At 45.3% G+C, this 20,514-nt stretch overlaps 1 protein-coding gene across 12 annotated transcripts in view; it reads left to right on the plus strand.

Annotated features, from left to right (window-relative positions):
• The window catches only part of MYCBP2 (MYC binding protein 2), a 3,160,061-nt gene that overhangs the window by 758,188 nt on the left and 2,381,359 nt on the right, over positions 1–20,514 (plus strand). For all 12 annotated transcript variants that reach the window (XM_069639721.1, XM_069639717.1, XM_069639718.1 and 9 more), the window contains 2 exons: positions 5,003–5,084; positions 5,616–5,733. In XM_069639721.1, the coding sequence (XP_069495822.1) occupies positions 5,003–5,084; positions 5,616–5,733 (200 nt within the window). The remainder of the gene's footprint in view (positions 1–5,002; positions 5,085–5,615; positions 5,734–20,514) is intronic.

Consider the following 20,514-nt stretch of genomic DNA (forward strand, 5'->3'; position numbering starts at 1 on the left):
CGGAATTTCCTCTCTTCCAGGTCGGTGCGGGTGGAATATCTGTCTTAAACGCTCCATTTAAAACTTGCAAGTTTCTAAGGCCAACCATAGAATTCCACTGCAGTAGCCTTTCACTCTTTTGCACACCATTGGTTGCCAAGCAGTTCATATTCAAGTCTCCCGCTAAAATGAAATACACAATGCTTTCATCAGCAGAGACTATATCAAATAATTTGTAAAGATCCCTAAAGAAACACTCAGATGAGATGGCTACTGGGTTCCAATATATATTCAGAATCGCGTATACATCACCATTGATCACCGCCCTTACAAGTAACATATGCGCGTTTGGCATTGCCCACAAATTTGACGAAGATACTGGTTCATCTTTCAAGGCCACCAAGAGACCCGCTGAGGGTCTACCTACTACAGGCTTCCGAGCTGGGTTCAGATGTATCTGGTATCCTGACCAGACTAAAGGACTTAATAACCAGGTCTCTTGGAGTAGAATCACATCAAATTTTCCTAATCCACTCTCATCATTATTCAACAGGTGTTTAAATCCCCGCGAATTCCAACTGACCAAGGCAAGGGGAATATAGTTTGGCGAGCTAGATAGCTAGTTCGAGTTTGTATTACAGTTACAAACACAAGAATTCCTCTCTTGTGATCGTTGCCTTGTGTCTTGATCCTTCAACGTTGTCGTTTCCACCTTTGCCATAGATTCCATGGTACTTGGCACATCTGGTTCTATTGCACTATCCATTTCTATACTGAGCAAGAAGCCCAGATCGAACAGAGTTTTTGGCCTGCCATACCAGATTGCGAATTACTTTAGATTGCAGCCACACCCGCACTGCGTTTACATTTTGATTGAATGTGAATTCGACCAGAGTCAAATCGCAGATGTAATATCTTCTAATGATGGAATATCAGAAAAAAATTGCCAAGATTGCTCTACGGTTCAAATCATATTGAGTACATGGAGCTGGCCTACATTTTAAGATCATGGAACACAAGGCCGATCGAGGGGTAGCTTTTTCAATTCTTGTAGTGTCCTGTGTTTTTACTCGCTTGCCAGATGCCACATTACTCCTGTTTTTCATATTCGGGGCCAATTCCCCTAGAGCATCTTTGATGAGTGATATTACTTCTTTAGAGAAATCATTGGGTAAACTTGATTGTGAGCAAGAAGCCAATTTAGAAGTAGCTACAGGAGTAATCCCCGTTGGAGGTTCAATTTCCACACTTACCGGGGCAGTAACAGATGTTATAACTCCTGGGTTCATAGAGACAGACCCCCCCAGTCTCAATTTCCTTCGGGACTTCTTTCACAATCCCCACAGATTTTTCATCACTAACAATAGATCTACAATGCAAAGTGGTTGAAACTGTACCTACGAGTGGAGAGATAAAATGTCCTTGCATGTAGGCATCTACTGCCTTCCTTATTTCAGATCTGTGGGCCCTTGCATCCTCCCTACTGTTCGGGGTTGTGTCCACACTTTCACTGAGGTTACTTGTTCTAATTACAGGTACTGTGTCTTGCTGTTGTAACCGCCGCGGTTCAGTCTGCGAAATTTCTTTTACCAAGGCATCTAATGGTGAATAAGGTTGAGTTCTAACTTTCTTAGATGCATTAGGGATCTCATTTGGCTCAGAATCGTTCGTTGCTAAAGTTTTTTTTTGTGCAGAGCATTTTTTCAAAAAAATTGGGGCAATCTTCATGTTCGATTTTGCTATGACCGCAGACTCACCTTCATTCAATGTTGATTTAGTGACCGTCTTTGATCTAGCTTTCAGAAAAATGGGCGCTAAAGTAATTCCCTTCTTTAGATTTGGCATTACTTGAACCCCATCTAGTTTGTCTAGACACTTTTCTGTTTGAAATCATACTTTGATTCACCTCATTTCTAGTAGCGCAAGGTTTCTTTTTGGCTTCGTGAATGACTTGTGGAGGTCTTTCTTGACTATATTTCTTCTTAGCACCCCCTTCCTTTACCTGCGGTCTATCCGGAAATGGCAGTTCAATAATTTCCTGATCATCCTCTGCTACTGATGGTTGTGAGGTTCCAATTTTCTTCAGGAATAAGTTGGTTGCAGAGTTATTTTGTTTTCCTCGCTGTTGGTTCTTTGGCTTTTTCTCCAGATTTTTTTTCGTTTGAGATCTTTTTTCTTTGATTCTTTTTGCCTGTCTTGCTTCCCTCTTTCGGATTTTTTTTTCCCACCTTGGTGTGTTCTTATGGGACTGTATGGGACTGGTTTCTTCCATTACTCCCACTTGGGACTCCAACTGAATCTCAATGTTTGCCACTAGAGGTTTCTCCACTGAGACCACGTCAAAACGATCGTCTTTCACATTCGCCAGTCTCATAAATTCTTCTAGAGTTGACGCTGAAAGAGATGTATCATTCTCATATAGAGGGACTGCCTCTTTATGCTCTAGTTTCGCCTATTCTTGCAAGTTCATATTATGTATTTGCAATTGAGCTAGTAGGGCTTTGTTTACAGCTCTGTCATCTTCTAATTTATGGATGTCTGAAATGGACCTCTGGATTGCTGAAATGTCCAGCCCTTGTTTGATAGACTCCAACTGCATCGACTGTAATTTTGGCAACACACTTGAATTTACAGCATTACAACAGCCCACTATGGAGCCGTCCAATACAGCCACTTCTTTTGTCAATTCCATTATGGATCCAGATTGGATTTGTACTTCGGATTTCAGAAGCTCGAAAACAGAGACTAGCGAATTCAACACGTAAGTGAGTGCAGTTAATGTATTAACATTCGCCTCAGTCCCCTCAGCCAAGATTGCCTCACGAGCTTCACTTGGATCAATGACAATTGATGTTTCCATCGGTGAATCGTCCTGCCCCACACTGATAGATTCTGGATTGTTTTCTATGCCTGACAGATTCAGATGACTCAAAATGGGGATACTTGTGTCTAGAGTAAGTGGGGGACTCAGTTTCCTCAGGCTGTCTATCGTCTCTTAAGGGACTTGCGGATGTGTTAGTATCTCTATGGATTATTTTTTCATGTATCACTTTATTTACCCCAAAATGTTCCTCTATTTTTTTCTGAATTTTAGTTGTTGTTGTGGTATATTAAAGTTTCATTTTCCAGTTGTCAACTAGGGTGGATTCAGAGCCCAAGGCCCCCATACATCTCACCGGCGTAGAGACACTTGGAGAACAAGAGTCAGCATGCACTAGTGCTTGAGTTTGCAACCCTGACACCCCCACCTCCATAGTTTGACCCCCACTATGATCTTCCATGGAGCCTCTAGCACTATTATTTGGCAGGCATTTTGTCACTTTCAGCTCCTCCCATTCCGGGGCTCTAGGATCATCATGTAGTGAGCTACTCCTTAATTTCATTAGACCGTTAATTCTTATATATATATCAATAAAGAAATGGGGGAGGTAGACGGCTGTGGGTAAGGAATGGTATGGGAGTGGGAAATTTCTGTCTTTCCCAACACATGTTACTGTAGACAAAGCTAATGGGTCCAGCTCTTCTTGTTTCCCACGTGAGATTAGAACGCGTGGGAGCCGAGCGTGAAAGTCAAGCGGCTCAAAGGCTACGAGCCCGCAGTCGCCGTCCAGCGCTCTTCCTGCTTCCCACGCGAGGGTGCACTGCACGTTGGAGCTGAGCTGAGCGGCTCAAAAGCTAATAGCCCGCAGTCGCCGCCCAGCGCTCTTCCTGCTTCCCACGCATAGGCTGCAGTGCACGTTGGAGCCGAGCGGCTCAAAGGGTAAGAGTCCACAGTCACCGCACAGAGCTCCTGTTATTCCCCACACACGTTGCTTCTAATAACCGCAGTGATCGTACGGATCGTAGGAGTTGTATTAAGTTATTATTAAACTTACTCTTAGCGTTCTTAAAGTTTTCGCCGCGATTACAGCAGCGTTGTCAAAGAGTTCAATTTCTCTCAGTTCATATAGTCCCTAGCAAATGTCAATGTAGTGGCTACAATTCAGTTCAATGTCGATTTACCTGGTAGCATGAAAGATGGATCACGGTTCCCCGCTCAGCCTTAGCCGACTGCACAGACTGCAATGACTGCTTCCACTTGCACACCACTTCGCTCCGCTTCGCGGTCCTGGGAGTTTTTAACTCCTTCACCTCCAGTAGTGGTAGACAGCGAGGTAGGACTTCCCAGCAGATTTTTGCACAGAATTCAGCCCAAAAAGAATGGAGACTGCAATGACTGCTTCCACTTGCACACCACTTCGCTCCGCTTCACGGTCCTGGGAGTTTTTAACTCCTTCACCTCCAGTAGTGGTAGACAGCGAGGTAGGACTTCCCAGCAGATTTTTGCACAGAATTCAGCCCAAAAAGAATGGAGACTGCAATGACTGCTTCCACTTGCACACACTTGTGAGTGTTTTGTATGTGGGATTTCGTGTGGGAGGCCTTGTATGTTGTAACTGTATGGGTAAGATTCAGTGCCTCAGGTCTGTGCTACTGTTTTGTGTTGATGTGTTGTGTGCACTGGTTAGCTAGTGTCCACAAGGGATCCAGAGTCATGGTTGGCCCTAGCTATAAGATTATCTGGTGTCTTTGTGTTGTGTGTAACATAGTCTAAGAAATGAAATAGAAATCGGTTGTTTAAAGGGCACATAATAGGTTTGCAATGGACCGAAACAACCAAGTAAGTTGCTCCCAGCATATTATTCTTAGTAATGCAGCTGTACACCTATATTGCATTTGGTATGCTTGGTCATATTGCACACGTTTTTTTTTATGCACATGTTTCACTGTAATTCCACGCCCATAAAAGTCTAATCTAAAATTCATGAAGCACCCACAATCATGCTCTAATTTTTAATGGGATACTTGTGTTACCCATGCTAAGATAATTTGTTTAAATATGTGCTTGACATGAATGGCAAAACTGGTCCATTTATTTAGTGGGATTAGGAAATATTTCAATTGTTACCAAAGTTCTTGTACATATCATGTCTGATCCAATGTCATGCAACAGTTTGATTATTGCTGTTTCTGTGTATTTCAGTGGTTTTAATGGAAAATGGCGATGTGTATACCTTTGGGTATGGGCAACATGGACAGCTGGGACATGGAGATGTTAATTCCAGGTATTTTCTACACTACTTTTTGCGACATACTACTGACTAATAATCTCAGGGGTACTTTTAGATTGCCATAGAGGTCATTTTCATCTTGATTGAATATCCCAGATTTAAGTAGATTGGAAGTCCAGTATCAACAACTGTTAACTTGGCCCTCATTAACATGTTTTCCTAAAATAGGTTACTAGTGAAAGGTCATGGACTTTGCTTTAATGTCTTTGCTGGACCATTTCCTAGATGATAGTGGTGCAATGGACAAAAATCCAATTGTTTATTACACAACCTTTTCATGATCTTTTTCTTTGCGGCAGAATTGAGTTTTCGAACAAAATATACGCTAATCATTCCGTCTACAGCACTCCTTTTAATTGTTTAAATATTTTTTCTCGTAATGATTTGCTACCCTCTGCATGAATTGCGTGTGCTCTATACATTTTCTCACTTTTTTAGTGTGGAGTGAGTAAAAGTGGTAAACTGCACATTAAAGTACATGAATAGTGAAAGAGTGCATTCAAGTCTGTTTTGTATTTCTCACAGAGGATGTCCCACACTTGTGCAGGCATTACCAGGGCCTTGTACGCAAGTTACAGCTGGCAGCAACCATACTGCAGTTCTCCTAATGGATGGACAAGTCTTCACCTTTGGAAGCTTTTCTGTAAGGCAAAAAGCATTATCCTGTGTTAACATCTCGATATTCTTGATCTTATCACACCGTTTCAACATTTTAGCAAATATAAGATTACAATAGTTGCCATTGATACAGAGAATCTGTCATAAATTGCATCATATACCTGTAATATGAACAGCTCTAAATTGCCAGGCAGGCCACATAGGCCTGTAGCCACAAATTAAACATTATTATTGGCTTTTGCAGGGATGTGAATTTCACAAATGTATGTTCATAACTATTGACTTTGACAGCCATCTCTTTTCAAGCACAATTGATAATATACAGAACATTTCTGAAGCTTTCAGAATGCCTGACAGGGTTAATGTGTACACTGGAAGCCTCAAAAAAGCTTGTTGAATTTAAAAATTCATGCATTACTTACTATATGGAAAGCACAAGATATGAAATGGCCTAAGCAACAAGCATATCTTCTAAACGTGTCCTGTTTAAAAATTGTACTCCTGTAGACAACCAGCGAGTGTGGACAGCAATGGCTGCCTAGATATCCGCTCCCATGCCCTCTGGTACAAAGAAGCAGTTATATTGTGTAGATTCCTGATGGCCACATAAACTCCTAGCAGGGCATCGAATTGGGAAGGGACTGTGACTACCTAGATGGTGAAGTGGAGAAAACCAGCTGTTCCCCTGACAAGGTATCGAGCCTGTAGACTCAGTGGCCTGTATGATGAGAGCCCAGACGGAGGCACGCCAATGCGTGCAAGAAGTGATTGCACTGGAACATAGAGGGTGCTTGTAGGCGGAGTGCCTGGATGAGACACACAGAAGTGTAAGCGCCAGAGGAGGTGGGCGAGATTACCAGTTTGCAGACCAGGCTTTCAAAGGAGGAGTTATGGCTGGGTGGGTATGAGGGAAGACTAGATCCATTCAGGGAAGATCAGGGCGACCCCACCGCCAGCACAGTTAGGGCGACGCTTGGAGATGATCTTGTTGCCGTTGGGGAGAAGAGTGAAAAGCAGTGACTGAGCTGGCATTGAACCATGTCTCGGTAAGATCGAGGATATCGAGGTCATGGTCTTTGAAGAGGAGGCAGATGTCAACAGAGTGTCTGATAGAGCAAGAATTGAGCGTGGTTAGATGAAGCAGGTCTCTGCCTTTGAAGGATTTCCAATGAGGAGTGCGGGGGGGGGGTGGAACACCAGTCGGAGGAGGGATAGATGGAGAGGAAGGAGAGGTTGCTGGCGCAGGAAGGAAGTGGATGAGAGACGGCAGGCACCGGTCAAACAGGAGGAGGTTGGGTTGAGTACCCTGAGTCATGATAGTGCTGTTGCGATAGATATTGATGATACACCTGGATGAAGAAAAGTCTGCCAAGAGTGCCACCATTAATGGGTGAGAATAATATGAGTCTAGAGGTCTGGAGAGGGGTCAGAAAAGAGGATATCCGTGACGATATGTCTGGAAGTTGCGCTGACATAGGTGTCTGCAATGGGTAGACCCGGGTGATTGGTCAGGAAGTCCTTTTTTTTACTTTTTCCTTCCAGATGTCGTTAGAGAGGGGAGGATAAGTGATAGTATAGCAGCTGGAGTAGATGGGCGACATGGTAAGTGCCATAGGGGTGGCAGAGAGATAAGGATGGAGGATGGGAGAGACTGCACGGCATGTGCACAAACTCACTAGGAGGCCTAGTAGCCTACAAGAGAGCAGGCAAATGCAGAACAAATTGGTACAATATAGGGGAGAAAGGTTGTACAAAACATGCCTAGATTTGAGATATTTAAAGGCACACCGATGCAATGCAAAACTGTGGGGGGGTGCATTGTTGTACAAAACACACCTAGATTTTAGATTTTTAAAGGCACACAGCTGCAGAACAAAGAAGGGTATAGGAGGCATAGGTGAAAAACAGCAGACAAGGCTTCAGGCATAGCTAGGTTAAATAGTTATGCATTTGTGAGAAGGCATCAGGAACATAACTCGCAGGTACTCCAGAAAGGGAGAACAAAGCTGCAGGTGAGGCACAAGTTTGTGGTGTAGTTGGCGTAAATGTTCTATGCAGTGAGGGGTTCATAGGCAGCATGAGGTGTTGCGAGTAAGTAGAAGAGGGGCCGGCTGAGCCCTCCCAGGCTCAGACCATTGGTGCTGGTGGCAAGTGTCCTTGCCTACTAGCTCCCGGTTGGCCCAAAAAAAAGGAGAGATTCAGCCAATCTGGAGCAGCGCGACTCTGTTGGCATGGTTACCCTCCGAGGCACTCCGGTGCCGAAGGAAGAAGGCGGACATGTTGAAAAAGTAAATTAATCCCACAGAGCTGGTGCAGGAGGCACGTGAGGCTAGGGTAAATCGGGGCAGTGGAGGGCAAATTCGGAGTGTGGAAGGCAGAGAGCACTGCTGCTGCTGCCATGTTATTATTTTCAATGGTGTAAACACCACGAGGCACACAAACTCCTGATGGGCTTACCTGCCTTGATTATCATTAATTTGAATATTTCACCCTCTGTGCAGGGTCGTGTCATGGAGGGGGAACCAGGAGATCCTCTCGCTTCGGCGAGCAGCAGAGAAAGAGACAGAAATGTGCCCCATCGTGGTATGCGTCATTGAAAAAACATTGTGATAGGTTTTAAACCCACCACCCGCCTATGGTGAGACGCGTTGCAACAATCCTTCAATCACTGGCGGTGCCCTGAGGTCTACTGGAAGCTCTCAGGAACTGATTCCTGAGCACTGCGACCGGCCGAAACTAAATCACTCATCTGAAAGAGACCTCTGCATCTGTGAACCCTGTGCTTCCATGGTGGGACTAAGCACAGACGAGTGTGTCCCCAACATATTCTGGAACACCACCAGTCTCCCCTGGAAGAATCTGAGTTGGTTAGGGGAAGGCAGGGGGGGCGGGGTTACATTCACACACCCGTTCCTTTCACCCCTGTTCTCCATAGGGTTACACAGGGGGAAAAGTTGTGTTGGTAAATCACTCTTTCCTGAAGTTGCTCGGTGGAGGCCTGGTCAAGGATCCCTTCCCAGGTCTGTCCTAAGGACTGGGATTGAGTGAATTTGCTTACATGAACTTGGTCTAACAGTTTGACTCTGATTAATCATAACAATTGGCTTCTCCAATCTCATTATAAACCTACCTGAAAGGTATCGACTTTGAAACTGGTGACTTTGGGCACACATCCCCAAATCATTTTAGGATTTAACTTTATAAAAGCTAGATCATCCTGAAGTGTTCTTTCTTTTTCTTTGGCATTATCAGTACTTGTGTTTCACTGTTCATTGAATCAAATCCTATTCTATTTCGTCTAGCGGTGAATGTATATATCTTATTTTATTAGTGTTGGTGCGACAATATTTGACTAGAGGTTTTAGTTGCTTAGTGTGTATTTTAAAGACCTAATAAAAAATGGTATATTTGTATACTAAACTGTCTAACTAAAATGATTGGTGTTGCTCTGTGTGGACTCATTGTAGCCCTAGACCACTCACACCCTTCCTGAGTCTAAGCCTTGCCGCTCTGCTACCTTACCTTACCTTGGTTTGGTTTGGTTTGGCTGAACTGTGCCTTCCCTTTTCATCATGATAGTGGCCTGCCAAATTTCTCCTCCATGGCTGATTTTGGAAGTCCATCTTAACAGGGTGAGTTTGCATAACTAGTCCTACCCCCTGCTACTACAAAAGGTTTGTATGGCTGTAAAGTCCTAATTCTACCTCTCCCATGCCTGGCTAAAATCGTTGGTGGTCTGGTCAAGGGCCCCCCCAACCACTTACCCTAGAGTGGTGAGATTTGAAGAGGAACCCACAAGAACTTTGTTTACCTTGTTATTCTGTTTCTGAAACACCTAACTGAAGCCTTTTGGCTTGTCCAACTTTTGTTGGCGAATCATAGTGTTAAGATGGATTTCAATGGATTGCATTCTCCCAGAGACTCTTCATCAGATAGATATTCCTTCCAACGTCAGGTGCTTAGACTTTTTCAACAGGGGGCGTAGTACGACTCAATAGAGACCATCGACTCCTCTTGACTCTTGTGCCACTCGTCTGTTCTGGACGGGACACCGGCTGTATATATACTATGTCGCTACACTCCTGTATTTCAGTTCCTTTTTTCTGTCTGCTCAGCATGCTGCTATTCGGAACGTTTTGCGTGAGAGAACATTTCAATTCGAAAATTTGTCAAAATTTCAATCGACTTTCGATACATCGGCCACTATGGCTTCAGGATTCAAGCATTGCCAGGACTACAACTCTTAAGATGTTAGTAACCGACCCACATGGCGTCTGCGTGTGTTATCTAGGAAAAGATCCCAATATCGAAGAGTGCAGCTTGTCATCCCTTATGGAACGATCGGCTAAATTGGCACTCGGGTGGCCTGCGTCGAAGTCCCTGGCTCGTTCGAATGCCAGGTTGTCGGGTCAAGAGACTGAAGGCCCCATGTCCGAAAAGGACAGGTGACAATAGAAAGCAAAGAAGTGTTCACACTCGCACAATTTATAAAGTGGCCCCATATTACACATTTTTTGCAAGCCCAACCGTTTTCCTATGAGAAAAGATGCACACAATAGGTTACCATACAAGAGCCCTGTTAGGGGGGGGGGTGTTCCTAAAGTCCACTTGGAGGTAAAACTCTATAAAACTAGCCCTTGGTATACAGGTCCCCAACCCTTAGTTTAAGTGTGGACTACCCAAAGGATTTGCTAGAATGGCAGAGCACAACGCAGGTAGGTAAATACCTATCTCAACTAACACTCTTAGGACTTATTAACAATACTTTTCATAGGTGACTCCTTCAATTGTAATTGCTCGAGTTTACAATTGTTACAGAGAATGACACTAATTAAAGTTCTACCGTATTACTAGTAATGCAGCGCACTTGGATTGGTTACAGATAAACGGTTATAGCATTCATTCAGTAAAGTCTTTTAGGTAAGATGTTCATAGAAATGGCAAATGTTCCTGACCTGAGTCAACATCAGAACTTTTTGCTTTACTTGTGGGATATTTTTCCTTAATACCTCTGAGTGGGAAACTTTTTCCACACTCACAGAATCTTTTACTATTTTTTTATGGATGTCATTTTTTGGACACTGCATAGTGTCTTTTTAAAGTTATCCTCTTTAATAACCTATTGGCAGTAAGTGCCTGTTGTTGCTGGGTTGCCCTAGGGGCTCCCCTTTTAACTTTCTCTGGCTAACCTTGAGGGAACTAAAGTTCCCAAGGGTAGAAAAGATCTCTGGATCCCTTTTACATTTTATTCTGCGAAGCCAGCACACACCCCGCCTTGTGTGGAGTGCATGTGAGATGCAATGTATCCCCTTTCACCCTAAAACTGTAAAAATTCTGTTACAGGGACACGCTTACCTTCAATGGCTGGTGGCAATGATACCTTGTATTAATTTGGTGCACCTTTACCGTAGGCTGTGTTCACTACTGCAGTAAAGGCACCGAAGGGTGCTCATTTTACCAAAATGGCCCTGGTCGTCTTTTTTTGCCATTTTAGTGTTTCTTGTCCTTTCTTGTTCCTTCCCTTGACATCCAGGGCAGGAAATTCCTTTGTGTGATTTTCTTTTTTCCACTGGACTCCCTGCCCAGGCTCCAGTTTGTCTGTGAAGGCAGGGAGCGAGGGAGGAGTCCAAAACTCCACAGGGCCTTGTCTTCCTCCTTGCCTGAAGGGGGACAAATCCCAGTGGGGGGCTGGCTGTCCTGATTGGACACCCAGACCGTCCTTGTCGTAAAATCCAGGGAGAGAATGCAGAAGTTGTGCTGTAGTTCCTGTTAAATACTGCAAACCTGGAAGCTGAAGACAAGTCGACCACTGGAACCATAACCGAAGAGGATGAAGAAGGAAAAGTGGCTGAGACGATTTCCAGCGACTAGAGAGCCTGCTGTACCCCAGTACACTGGGACCTCGAGCCACTGTGCAGTGCACGGTCGTCCGAATTTTGAATCTCGCTGAAACTTCGTGGGCATCCTGGTGGGTCTCCAGAGACACAAATCGAGTCCAAAAAGTCCCCTCAAGAGAGTGCTGGACCTTTGTAACAAAGAGAATTCAACCACAATTTTCTGTCGTCTTCTGTGCTCCTTGAAAAGGCCAAATCCGCATTGAGCTGCGAGGAAGACCTTGCCTATAACCTTCTTCATTGATCCCTGCTGCAAAGTCCTTTCTGGGGTCTTGTTTTCAGTCACCACAACAAGGAATCCACTGACCAGGTATTTGGCTGCAATCCTGAAGTCCTCCTGCTGCAAAATCTTCAACGCTGAGGTACTGCGTTGGCTTGGGTATGTACTTACCTTAATTCTCTTGGGATTTCTTTTTTTTAAAAAAAAACTTTTATTTATTGAGCTTGGCAGCACAGGTGAGCAACATACAAGGCAGATACAATACATAAACAGTGTAATTAGTTTAGGTACACAGTTTCAACTTACAACTTGATTATGCACATGGGGGGGTACATACTGAGTGGGTGCGGAACTGGAAAGACAGCATTTCAGGGGGGGAATGGGAAGTTTGCGCGCAGGGAGCTGGAGATGTAGTGTCTGATGCAGAGTCCACAGAAGACATGTAGGATCGAAACTTGAGCCAAATATCGCTGGGTTTTGAGTGAGTTGGTTGTAGCTGAGCCCAGGATTCCTCAGTGTCTGAGGCCCAGGTGACAGCCCTAAGCCACTGTGCATGGGTAGGTGGTGTAGGCCGAAGCCAGCAGAGTAAAAGGGATCGTACTGCGAGTAGCATACAGAGGCCAGCCAATTTCTTGGTGTCCTGGTGGAGTTCGGGGAAGTCATGGAAAAGGCATGTCATTGGGGAAGGAGTGATAGGATGTACAAGGATAGTTGACATGGTAGAACATACCAAATTCCAGAACTGGGCGAGGACAGGACCAGATCATATGAAAATAGTCAGCGTTATCATAGCCACATCTGAGACATCTTGGGGAATGGCCATTGAACATGTGATGGAGTCTGTTCGGGGTATAGTGGTATCTGTGGAGTACCTTAAACTGAATTAGTTTGAAGCAGGAATTGAAGGATACCCCGTGTATGCGTGCGCACATACGGGCCCAACGTTCATCGGTCATCTCCACCCCCAAATCGTCTTCCCAGGCGTGTTTCAGTTTGCGAATTGAGGGGTAGATCTGGTTTGTACCATGGTATAAAGTCTGGATACTTTGCCCCTCGTGGGCGTGGGGGGGGGGGGTCAGGTCCGCAATTGCAGGATCATCTGGTGGTATCGCTGGAAAAGTGGGGTATTTGCGCTTAAGGGTTTTCCGGAGAGACAAGTACTGGAGCCAAATAGACGGTTTCCGTCTCAGGGACAGTGGGAGGTATGGCCATTCAATGAAGGTGCCCTGTTCAAAGATGTCCCAGATCAGCTCATATCCTGCCTCGGCCCATTGGCGCACCATAAGCGGTGGCACATGTGGGACTCAAGGGAGGAAGTTCCAAAGTGGGAGGTTACCATGGAAGGGATGGGCAGTGTCTAGTAATTTCAAGTCTCTTGGGATTTCTGTGTAGCTGTGGGGTGTTTACTGTGATGGGGAGGCCTCTCATCCAGTGCACCCAGTTCCACTGCTAGGTTCCTGCTAGAGTGTCTTCTGCGTCGCCCCTGGACAGTCTTCTAACTCTAGAAGTAAAGTACTCACCTGTTTGCCCAGTCTTTCTAAGGAACTCTGACTTTTGCTACTTAAGAACCTATCCTGACACTGCCTGTTGGACACTAGATCCTAGTGATTCCCCACGCCGCCCCCTTCCTTCTGCCACTGAGAACACTCATGCTCCAAGAATAAGGGAAACACTTTTAAGGGATTTGGCCTTTTGCCTAGAAAAGAAAATAAGTGTTTGAAAGTTGCTTACTTTTGAAAGTAAGAGTTGGTTGGTAACTGTAACTCTAAGAGTGAAGAGTTACAAAAGTTCTTACTTACCTTGGATGTGTGATGCACTATTCTTAAAAGTATGGTTAACATCTTTCTTTCCTTTGAAACCGTTTTGCCATTCTAAGTAATGTGCTGGTTTCACCAGATTATTCCTGTTAGGATAATTGAGCGTCCCCCAACTGGGTCTTGCTTCCCCTGACTTGTTGTTAGCCTGTCCAGAATAAGTCTGTATTAGGTTGGTGCCTACCTAGAATAACTGAGTCATTCAGTAAAGTGTAACATTGGGTTTTACTTTCCCTGTGATATCTAACCCATTGACCCTGGTTCTAACTGTCCCTCATAAGTCATACATAAGATACTTGTATAGCTGCGAAAGATCTAACCTGGATTTGGACTGAGGATAAACTATATGGGCTTTACTTACCTTGAGTTAGCTGTGTGCCATCCAAAAATAAGTTACAAGGGTTACTGTTCATCTCAATCTGTGTTTTCACTGATCTCAAAAGCACCTGTAATTGAATATTACATGGACAGAAAGTTTTATGTTGCAGCACGAAAGTCAAAGTTCCTCCGGATACTTTTAGTCACTTAAAATAGAAATGCTCAGCGAGATAACACAAGTTACAGGGACCCTGCAAAGGACTCCCTGATAGGACACAAGCTGTTAAGCCTGGGCCAGAGATACGGATGAACACCCACACAACTCTTCAAATGCTCCAGTCACTCTGGAGTAACTATTCCGCTTAAGATAAGTTCTACCTTAAGCCCCACAGTACCTTAGGGTGGAAGAAGAAAACGCTGCTGGATTCTCTCCTGTGCAGCAGCGTCGGACCTGGTCTCTGGATTCCTAGGTCTAGTGATGAAATGAAGGACTCTGCAATGGGATGTTACAGCAGCAGTCTCGAGATAAGACCTTCAGCAAGGATTTCTTCTGTCTCCCACTTCGGTCTGTGGTTTTGGTGCCTTTTTATCTGCTCCAACAAAGGATGGTTATCGGCCAGTCCATCTTCCTTGCTTCTGCAGTCCGGCACTCTAGTAAGGGGACTTAGATGAGTGGGATCGTGCCTCTGGAATTCCATCTGGAGCTCACCAAAGATCTGGAGGGATTCGTCCATGCCAAGATGTTGCACTGCAAATTGGTCGGAGGTCTCTTGGTATTCGGGGGTTTGCAGCCCTGGAAAGTGCCAGCACCTCAGGAGATGGCTCGATTTGTAGTTCGTCTTGGGGCTAGTTGGTCCCACCAGTCAAAGGGAAGACGTTGGCCTCTTCGGAGCTCCTTTGTCGATAGAAAATGGGGTCAGGACAGCTGTAGTCGAATCACGGTTATGAGAAGGATCTGCAGCATCTCTGGTCAGCTTCGGATCTTCTGTTCCAGTGGTTGACCTTGCCATCTGCATCTGGAACCTCACCTTTTATTCAGTTTTCCCATTCATCCTCTGCAAACTCGCTAAGCAGTTTACAGAAAGGGGCGGGTTCAATTCAGGCACTCTAGCAGCAAAACGGCAGGGGAGTGTTAAACTCCTCCCCTGTTGCTGCCCTTGCAGACACATTGGAGCTTAGGCATGGACACCCAAGGGTTTCCACCAAAGGCAAAACACACAAACACGTCCCCCTCCCAGAATGGTAGAAGGTCTAACAAAGGATATCCACACGATAAATGGTGAAAAAGGAAAGGAGCCACCATGTTAGAACATAGGTGATCCTATTGTGTATAGTTACTTGTGATTTTAACAAACCGAAAAATAATGACAACTTTAAAAAATGTTAACAAAAAAGAATTATTTTTTTGTTTATTTTTTTTAATTCTTTTTTTTAATTTGGGGGGTCCCCCAACCTCCCTGTTTCCCTTTGTTTATAATCCCACCCCACCCGTTTTAACCCCTTACGCCATCCTCCATATATATATATATATATATTAAGAACAAATCAGTATTTTTTCTTTATAAATGTTAAGATATAAATGGTGTTTATTTTCAATTTGTTTAAATCACCGCATACCATTGTGCATAACCGAGAATGGGAATCCAGTCTGATGTAAAAAAAAATAGCACGCTAGTTGGTATCCACCAGCCATAACTTTAGGGTTGTCATTGTGACCAGGGGCAGAGAGAGGGGGTATACTAGGCATCCCCTTAGCACTCCACATAGGGTGGTGTGTGCTAATCTCTCAGGAGTTCGTTTTAGGAAGGAAACAAAGTATCCCTATATCCTTAAGAACAGTCGTTTTTAAGGATAGTGAAAGAATCTAAAGGAGAACCCAAAGGGTTCCCAGCAACACTGCACATAGGGTGCTGTGTGCTGCAAAAGTTAACACAGATGCCTTTAAAGAGCTATGGCGGAAAGCAGATCTCATTGAAAAGGTAAGACACAGAGAACAAAGTTTCAAGAAGTTAGAGCATATAAGAATGAATGAGGGGCAAGAGACTTCCCTATTCAGGATAGAAAGAAAAAGGTCTCGAAGTCCAGCAAAAAGTGCTGGGGGTGTGGGGGGGTCGCACTAGGCGAGGGGATTAAGCATAAAATTGATAAATCTCCCTAACAAGGCACACACTCCAGAGTTCCCCATCAGCCAGTCCACCCCTGCCTTCCGAGTAAATGGAGACTATTGCAGAGCATTTGACCTCGGGATACCTTTGAGCGAGTGAAGAAGACTGATAGCAATGGGAGTCACCACAATCAGGCCCTGCATGACTTCTGTTAGGACTAGAAGGCTGAAAATGCAGGTGCAGGCATCTTGTAGCATAAGTTAAAGATGCTCCAATTTTCAAGGATGCACTCGGAATGACTATGGCTGCAGTAAGGAAGCCCACGGGAGAGCTAGTCAGTCCACTAGTTGGTCCAGGGAAGGATCAGAAGGCAGAGATCCTCAAGCAGGGGTAGAGACTGGTTGTTCCAACTAGTTCAAGAGTCGAAAGCACCATCGAGGGTGCTCTAGTGATCAGGCAGAGGAGCACAGGGTTTCACTAGAACTTCACTGGAGTTCATGTTGGTCAGCTGCAAAGGTCATCTCTAGGTAGTCACGGCTGCACTATTCCAAAGGGGTCTTGACTTCGACAATGATCTGTTGAGTGGTTGCAGGAGTCCTTTTATCCAAGATCTAGACTGGAATCTTGGCCAGTTCCATGATGGGAAGGATCTGAACCATTCAAACTTGCAGTGGCTATCCAATTTGGATACATTAAACCTTAAACAATACCCAAGAAAATTCCACACCATCCTGTTCATTCTTTAGGTAGATTGCCTGGACATAAGGATTGGGGCATTTAGTGGCCGTCACTGACAATCCCGAGTCGTTCTTCATCATCAATTAGACCAGAAAATGTGGCCTAACAGCCCTTTTGGTGCCGGGTTTAAGAACACCATATACCCATCACATTGAGGGGGCTCCCTTAACCAAGTTTCTTGGGTACGACGTCCTTTCATCGTCTGCCTTTTCATCCCCAGGCTTTTCAAAGCGCACATTCCATCGAATGTGCTCATCAAATTTTTTAGGGGGGGTGGGAAAGGGCAGATAAGGGTTTGGGCGGGTGGGCAATGGCAAAAGAAGTGTGGGAGGTGGGCTTGGGGTGGGGTACCCCCCCAAAAAAAATAAACAAGCACATTCAACGGAATGTGCACGTTTAAAAGCCTGGGGATGAAAAGGCAGGCGATGAAATGACATGGAACCGTTTCTTGGAACACGAGGATAGCGCAATCATCCAGAGCCAGCATCCCACCCCCAAACAAGCTTCGAAACCCTCTAGTGTTCCAGCATCTTATCCTCAGTTGGTTCAACTTATTGAAATCGAACGCCCTCCAGGATGGCCCAACGCCCCCGCTAGCCATGACCAGGAGGATGTAGTAGCTGTGGGAGAAGTTAGAGCCTTCAACTCTCCATGGTTCGCAACTGTAAACTTCTGTGAATGTACATCTTTCTTATTTACCGCCTGATCCACCTCTTTAGATTGCCTCCTGGATCCTTCATTACCACTTTCTTTCCTCTTTTCAGCACCCCTAGTTGGATTTCCAGTATTCGGCGCCCTTGTTGAGTTCACCATTTTCCAGTTCATTTTCAGTTGGGCATGAAAATCTGTTAATTCAAATCCGAAGGGTAAGAATTTTTCTCTAAGCACCAACAAGGAGTTCTTTTTTACTTGGGAAGAGAGATGCAATATAATCCAGTCTGTCTTTTTTTCTTAAACAAACGCCACCATCTTCATATCCTCCGTCACAAATTTGAGGTTCGGGGTTCTGGTATTAACCAACCGCACAACATTTCCTCTGTTCAACAAGAACATCTTGGAATCTCGCTCCGTCCTTTCCAAACAAACCTTCAGACTCAATTCTTCCATTTTTTGTAGCAGCCGGGGATTTTCAATCCTCCCACCTCTCCTGACAACTTCCCATCTCAGTTCCTTGTCTGGGCCATTGTTTTTACCGGGCTTAGCAGACTTATTCCTATTTCTGGCCCCCAAACCACCTCTTCTCATTTCTCCAAGGACCTCAAGCCGAGACCCATTTCATCAATGGGTCTTTGGCTGGCTTTGTCCAATCTCTCCATAGTTTTAGAAGGGACACTAAGCACGGCCATCCTTCTTTGTTCAAGTGTTTTGAAGAGCCCCAAATCCTTTTCCAACGTATTCACGTCCTTTTTGAAAAGAGCCAATGCTTCACTGGGCTTCCATTTTTCTTCTATCTTATGGCCCAGCGGCAGACTTTTTCCGGGGACAGCAGCCTGTGAGGACTTTTTCTTTATCACTTGGTCCACCGGATGCGTCCCTGGGACCCTCGGTTCGAGAGGCCTTCCATTAATTCCCATTCTGAGTTACTAACGTCTTTCCATTGGGCATCCTCATCAGCTCTCTCGTTCTTCTACTAAAGGCTCGGCTCTCCTGTAGAGGTGTCCGGTAGGGGGTGGGGGGGAGATCCCGCCTAGCTTTCTTAGGAGCCGGGAGGCTAAGCTGCATAGGAGGAGATCTAATATTCCTACAGAAGGCGCAAGAGCCCTTCGCCTCCTTTCTTGCATTCGATGGCATATATATATATATTTTTTTTGACACTTTTGATTTTTGCTTCCCCTGTGGCACACCCGCGGCACTATCTGAACCGTACTTTAGCGGGCCTTCCTCCGTTATCACCACGGGCTTAGGGTCCTTCTTTGTATTGAAGACAGAGAAGTCGTTCTTCGCTGCAGAGATGTCATTAGCCCCTGTCTGATCTATTGCTGGCTCCTGCCTGCCTGGCCCAGATGGCTGTATCCTAAAGGATTCGACCGTACTTTCTTTCACGGGAGATGACATTCTAGTCAACCCTTTCATCTGAGCCCTCATCCACTTACAATCTTGTAAGAGGGCTTCCATCATGAGAGACTTGTCTACTGATTCACGACTAGTCAAGTAGAATAATCTATTTTGCCACCCAAGCAAGGTTTCTGCTTCCATATCGAGTCTCTTGTCAACACTCATAGCCAGAGCTTCCATGTTTTGCGTTTTTTCTAGGAGTCCACCAATCAAGGCTGATTGGGTTTGAATAGACTCATTCAGATTCTCATACAGCTTTGTGAAGGGCCCTAAGGATATAGACAGGGAGGCCATCACATGCCGGGTTCTTCTTTCTTTCTTGTTGTTCATGAATCCTGCAGGAATAGGCGAGAGACATACTCCCGGATGGAGAGGATTCCGATGGCACCTCACTTCCAGAGATAATCTGCCCCAAATCCCTACTATACGCCGGGCTATTTTCCACCGGGGGTATATTGAGACTGTTAATAGGAGTATCCACAGCTCCCACTTGGGCAGCTTTCATTGGTTCATCCCCTCGGACAGTGCACGGCACTCCCCTTCCTTTGGTGAGCCAGTGCAATCCCCTGCACCCACTTCCCCAACCTCTTTCGACTCTAATGTAGCGTCGGCCTCTGTCCACCAGATCCTCTGCGTCCAGGAGGGATTTATCCAGGAGCCTTAGGCATTCATTCACCCTGGACAGACGTAGTCTTTTTTTTTTTGTTTAGCAATCTTGACCGTGAGGTCCGAGAGATCATTAGCTAGCTTACTCGGCAGCTCCTCATTAGCTCCTCTAGAGCCGGATGAATTGACACTCAGGGCCGCTAGTTGCAAACAGGAGTTAATGCTGGGGGCAGGGGCAACGAGCTCCGGAGGCACCGCACCGGTCAGGCTTCCTATCCTTTTTTCCACACCATTTTATTCCATGGGGGGCGAAGGCGCTTCCAAAACCCTGGAACTTATGGAGGCATGAGATTTTGGGACCAGGGCTTGGGACCCGGCCCCCAACACCAAAAGCCCTGGGTGAGCGCCCTCCCCATTTTTCATGGGCATCAAAACGTCCCTCTTAGCTGATTACATCAAGGGCAACAGCCCTTTCATCCTTGTGTTAGTTAAATCATTCCCTTGCGGAAATAGTCATTAGCAAGAGGCTCTGACCCCACCACACCTCTCCTTACCTGCTGCCGGGTTTTCGCGCAATGCAGGGAGGAGGATCTCAATTTCTCCATGTTCTTTTAATAGTTTCCAGAAGCGCGCCCCCACTTCACCACCTCTCACCAACCCCCGCTAACTCTACTTATCATAACTTTGCTCTGCTTCGCGGAGGAAGGGAGATTAAGTAGGAGTAGTACTTCCTGGTAGGCGGGGGTGGGGCGGCCAAAGTTCACCAAATTCTTAAAGTGCTGGCAGCAAAATAATCACGTAGCTCCAGCAGCAGCAAAATCCACATGGGAAAGAACAGAAGCACACAGCCTTTCCTCCCATTAACTTCACTTATCTCCACTTCGCTGCTTCATTGCTCCGGAAATCACATGGATTACATCAGAGTTCACGTGAAGAAGAGTGGGCGGGCCGTTGCTATGCTCTATTTCTCGGATGGGAACTAGTCGCTACCGTACTGATACTAAATATTTATTTGATGTGCATTGATAACTAGTTTGTGTACTTACCTACAGCTCA

This window comes from Ambystoma mexicanum, chromosome 7q (genome assembly GCF_040938575.1).
Source record: "Ambystoma mexicanum isolate Mex_15411 chromosome 7q, UKY_AmexF1_1, whole genome shotgun sequence".
Taxonomy (NCBI): Eukaryota; Metazoa; Chordata; class Amphibia; order Caudata; family Ambystomatidae; genus Ambystoma; species Ambystoma mexicanum.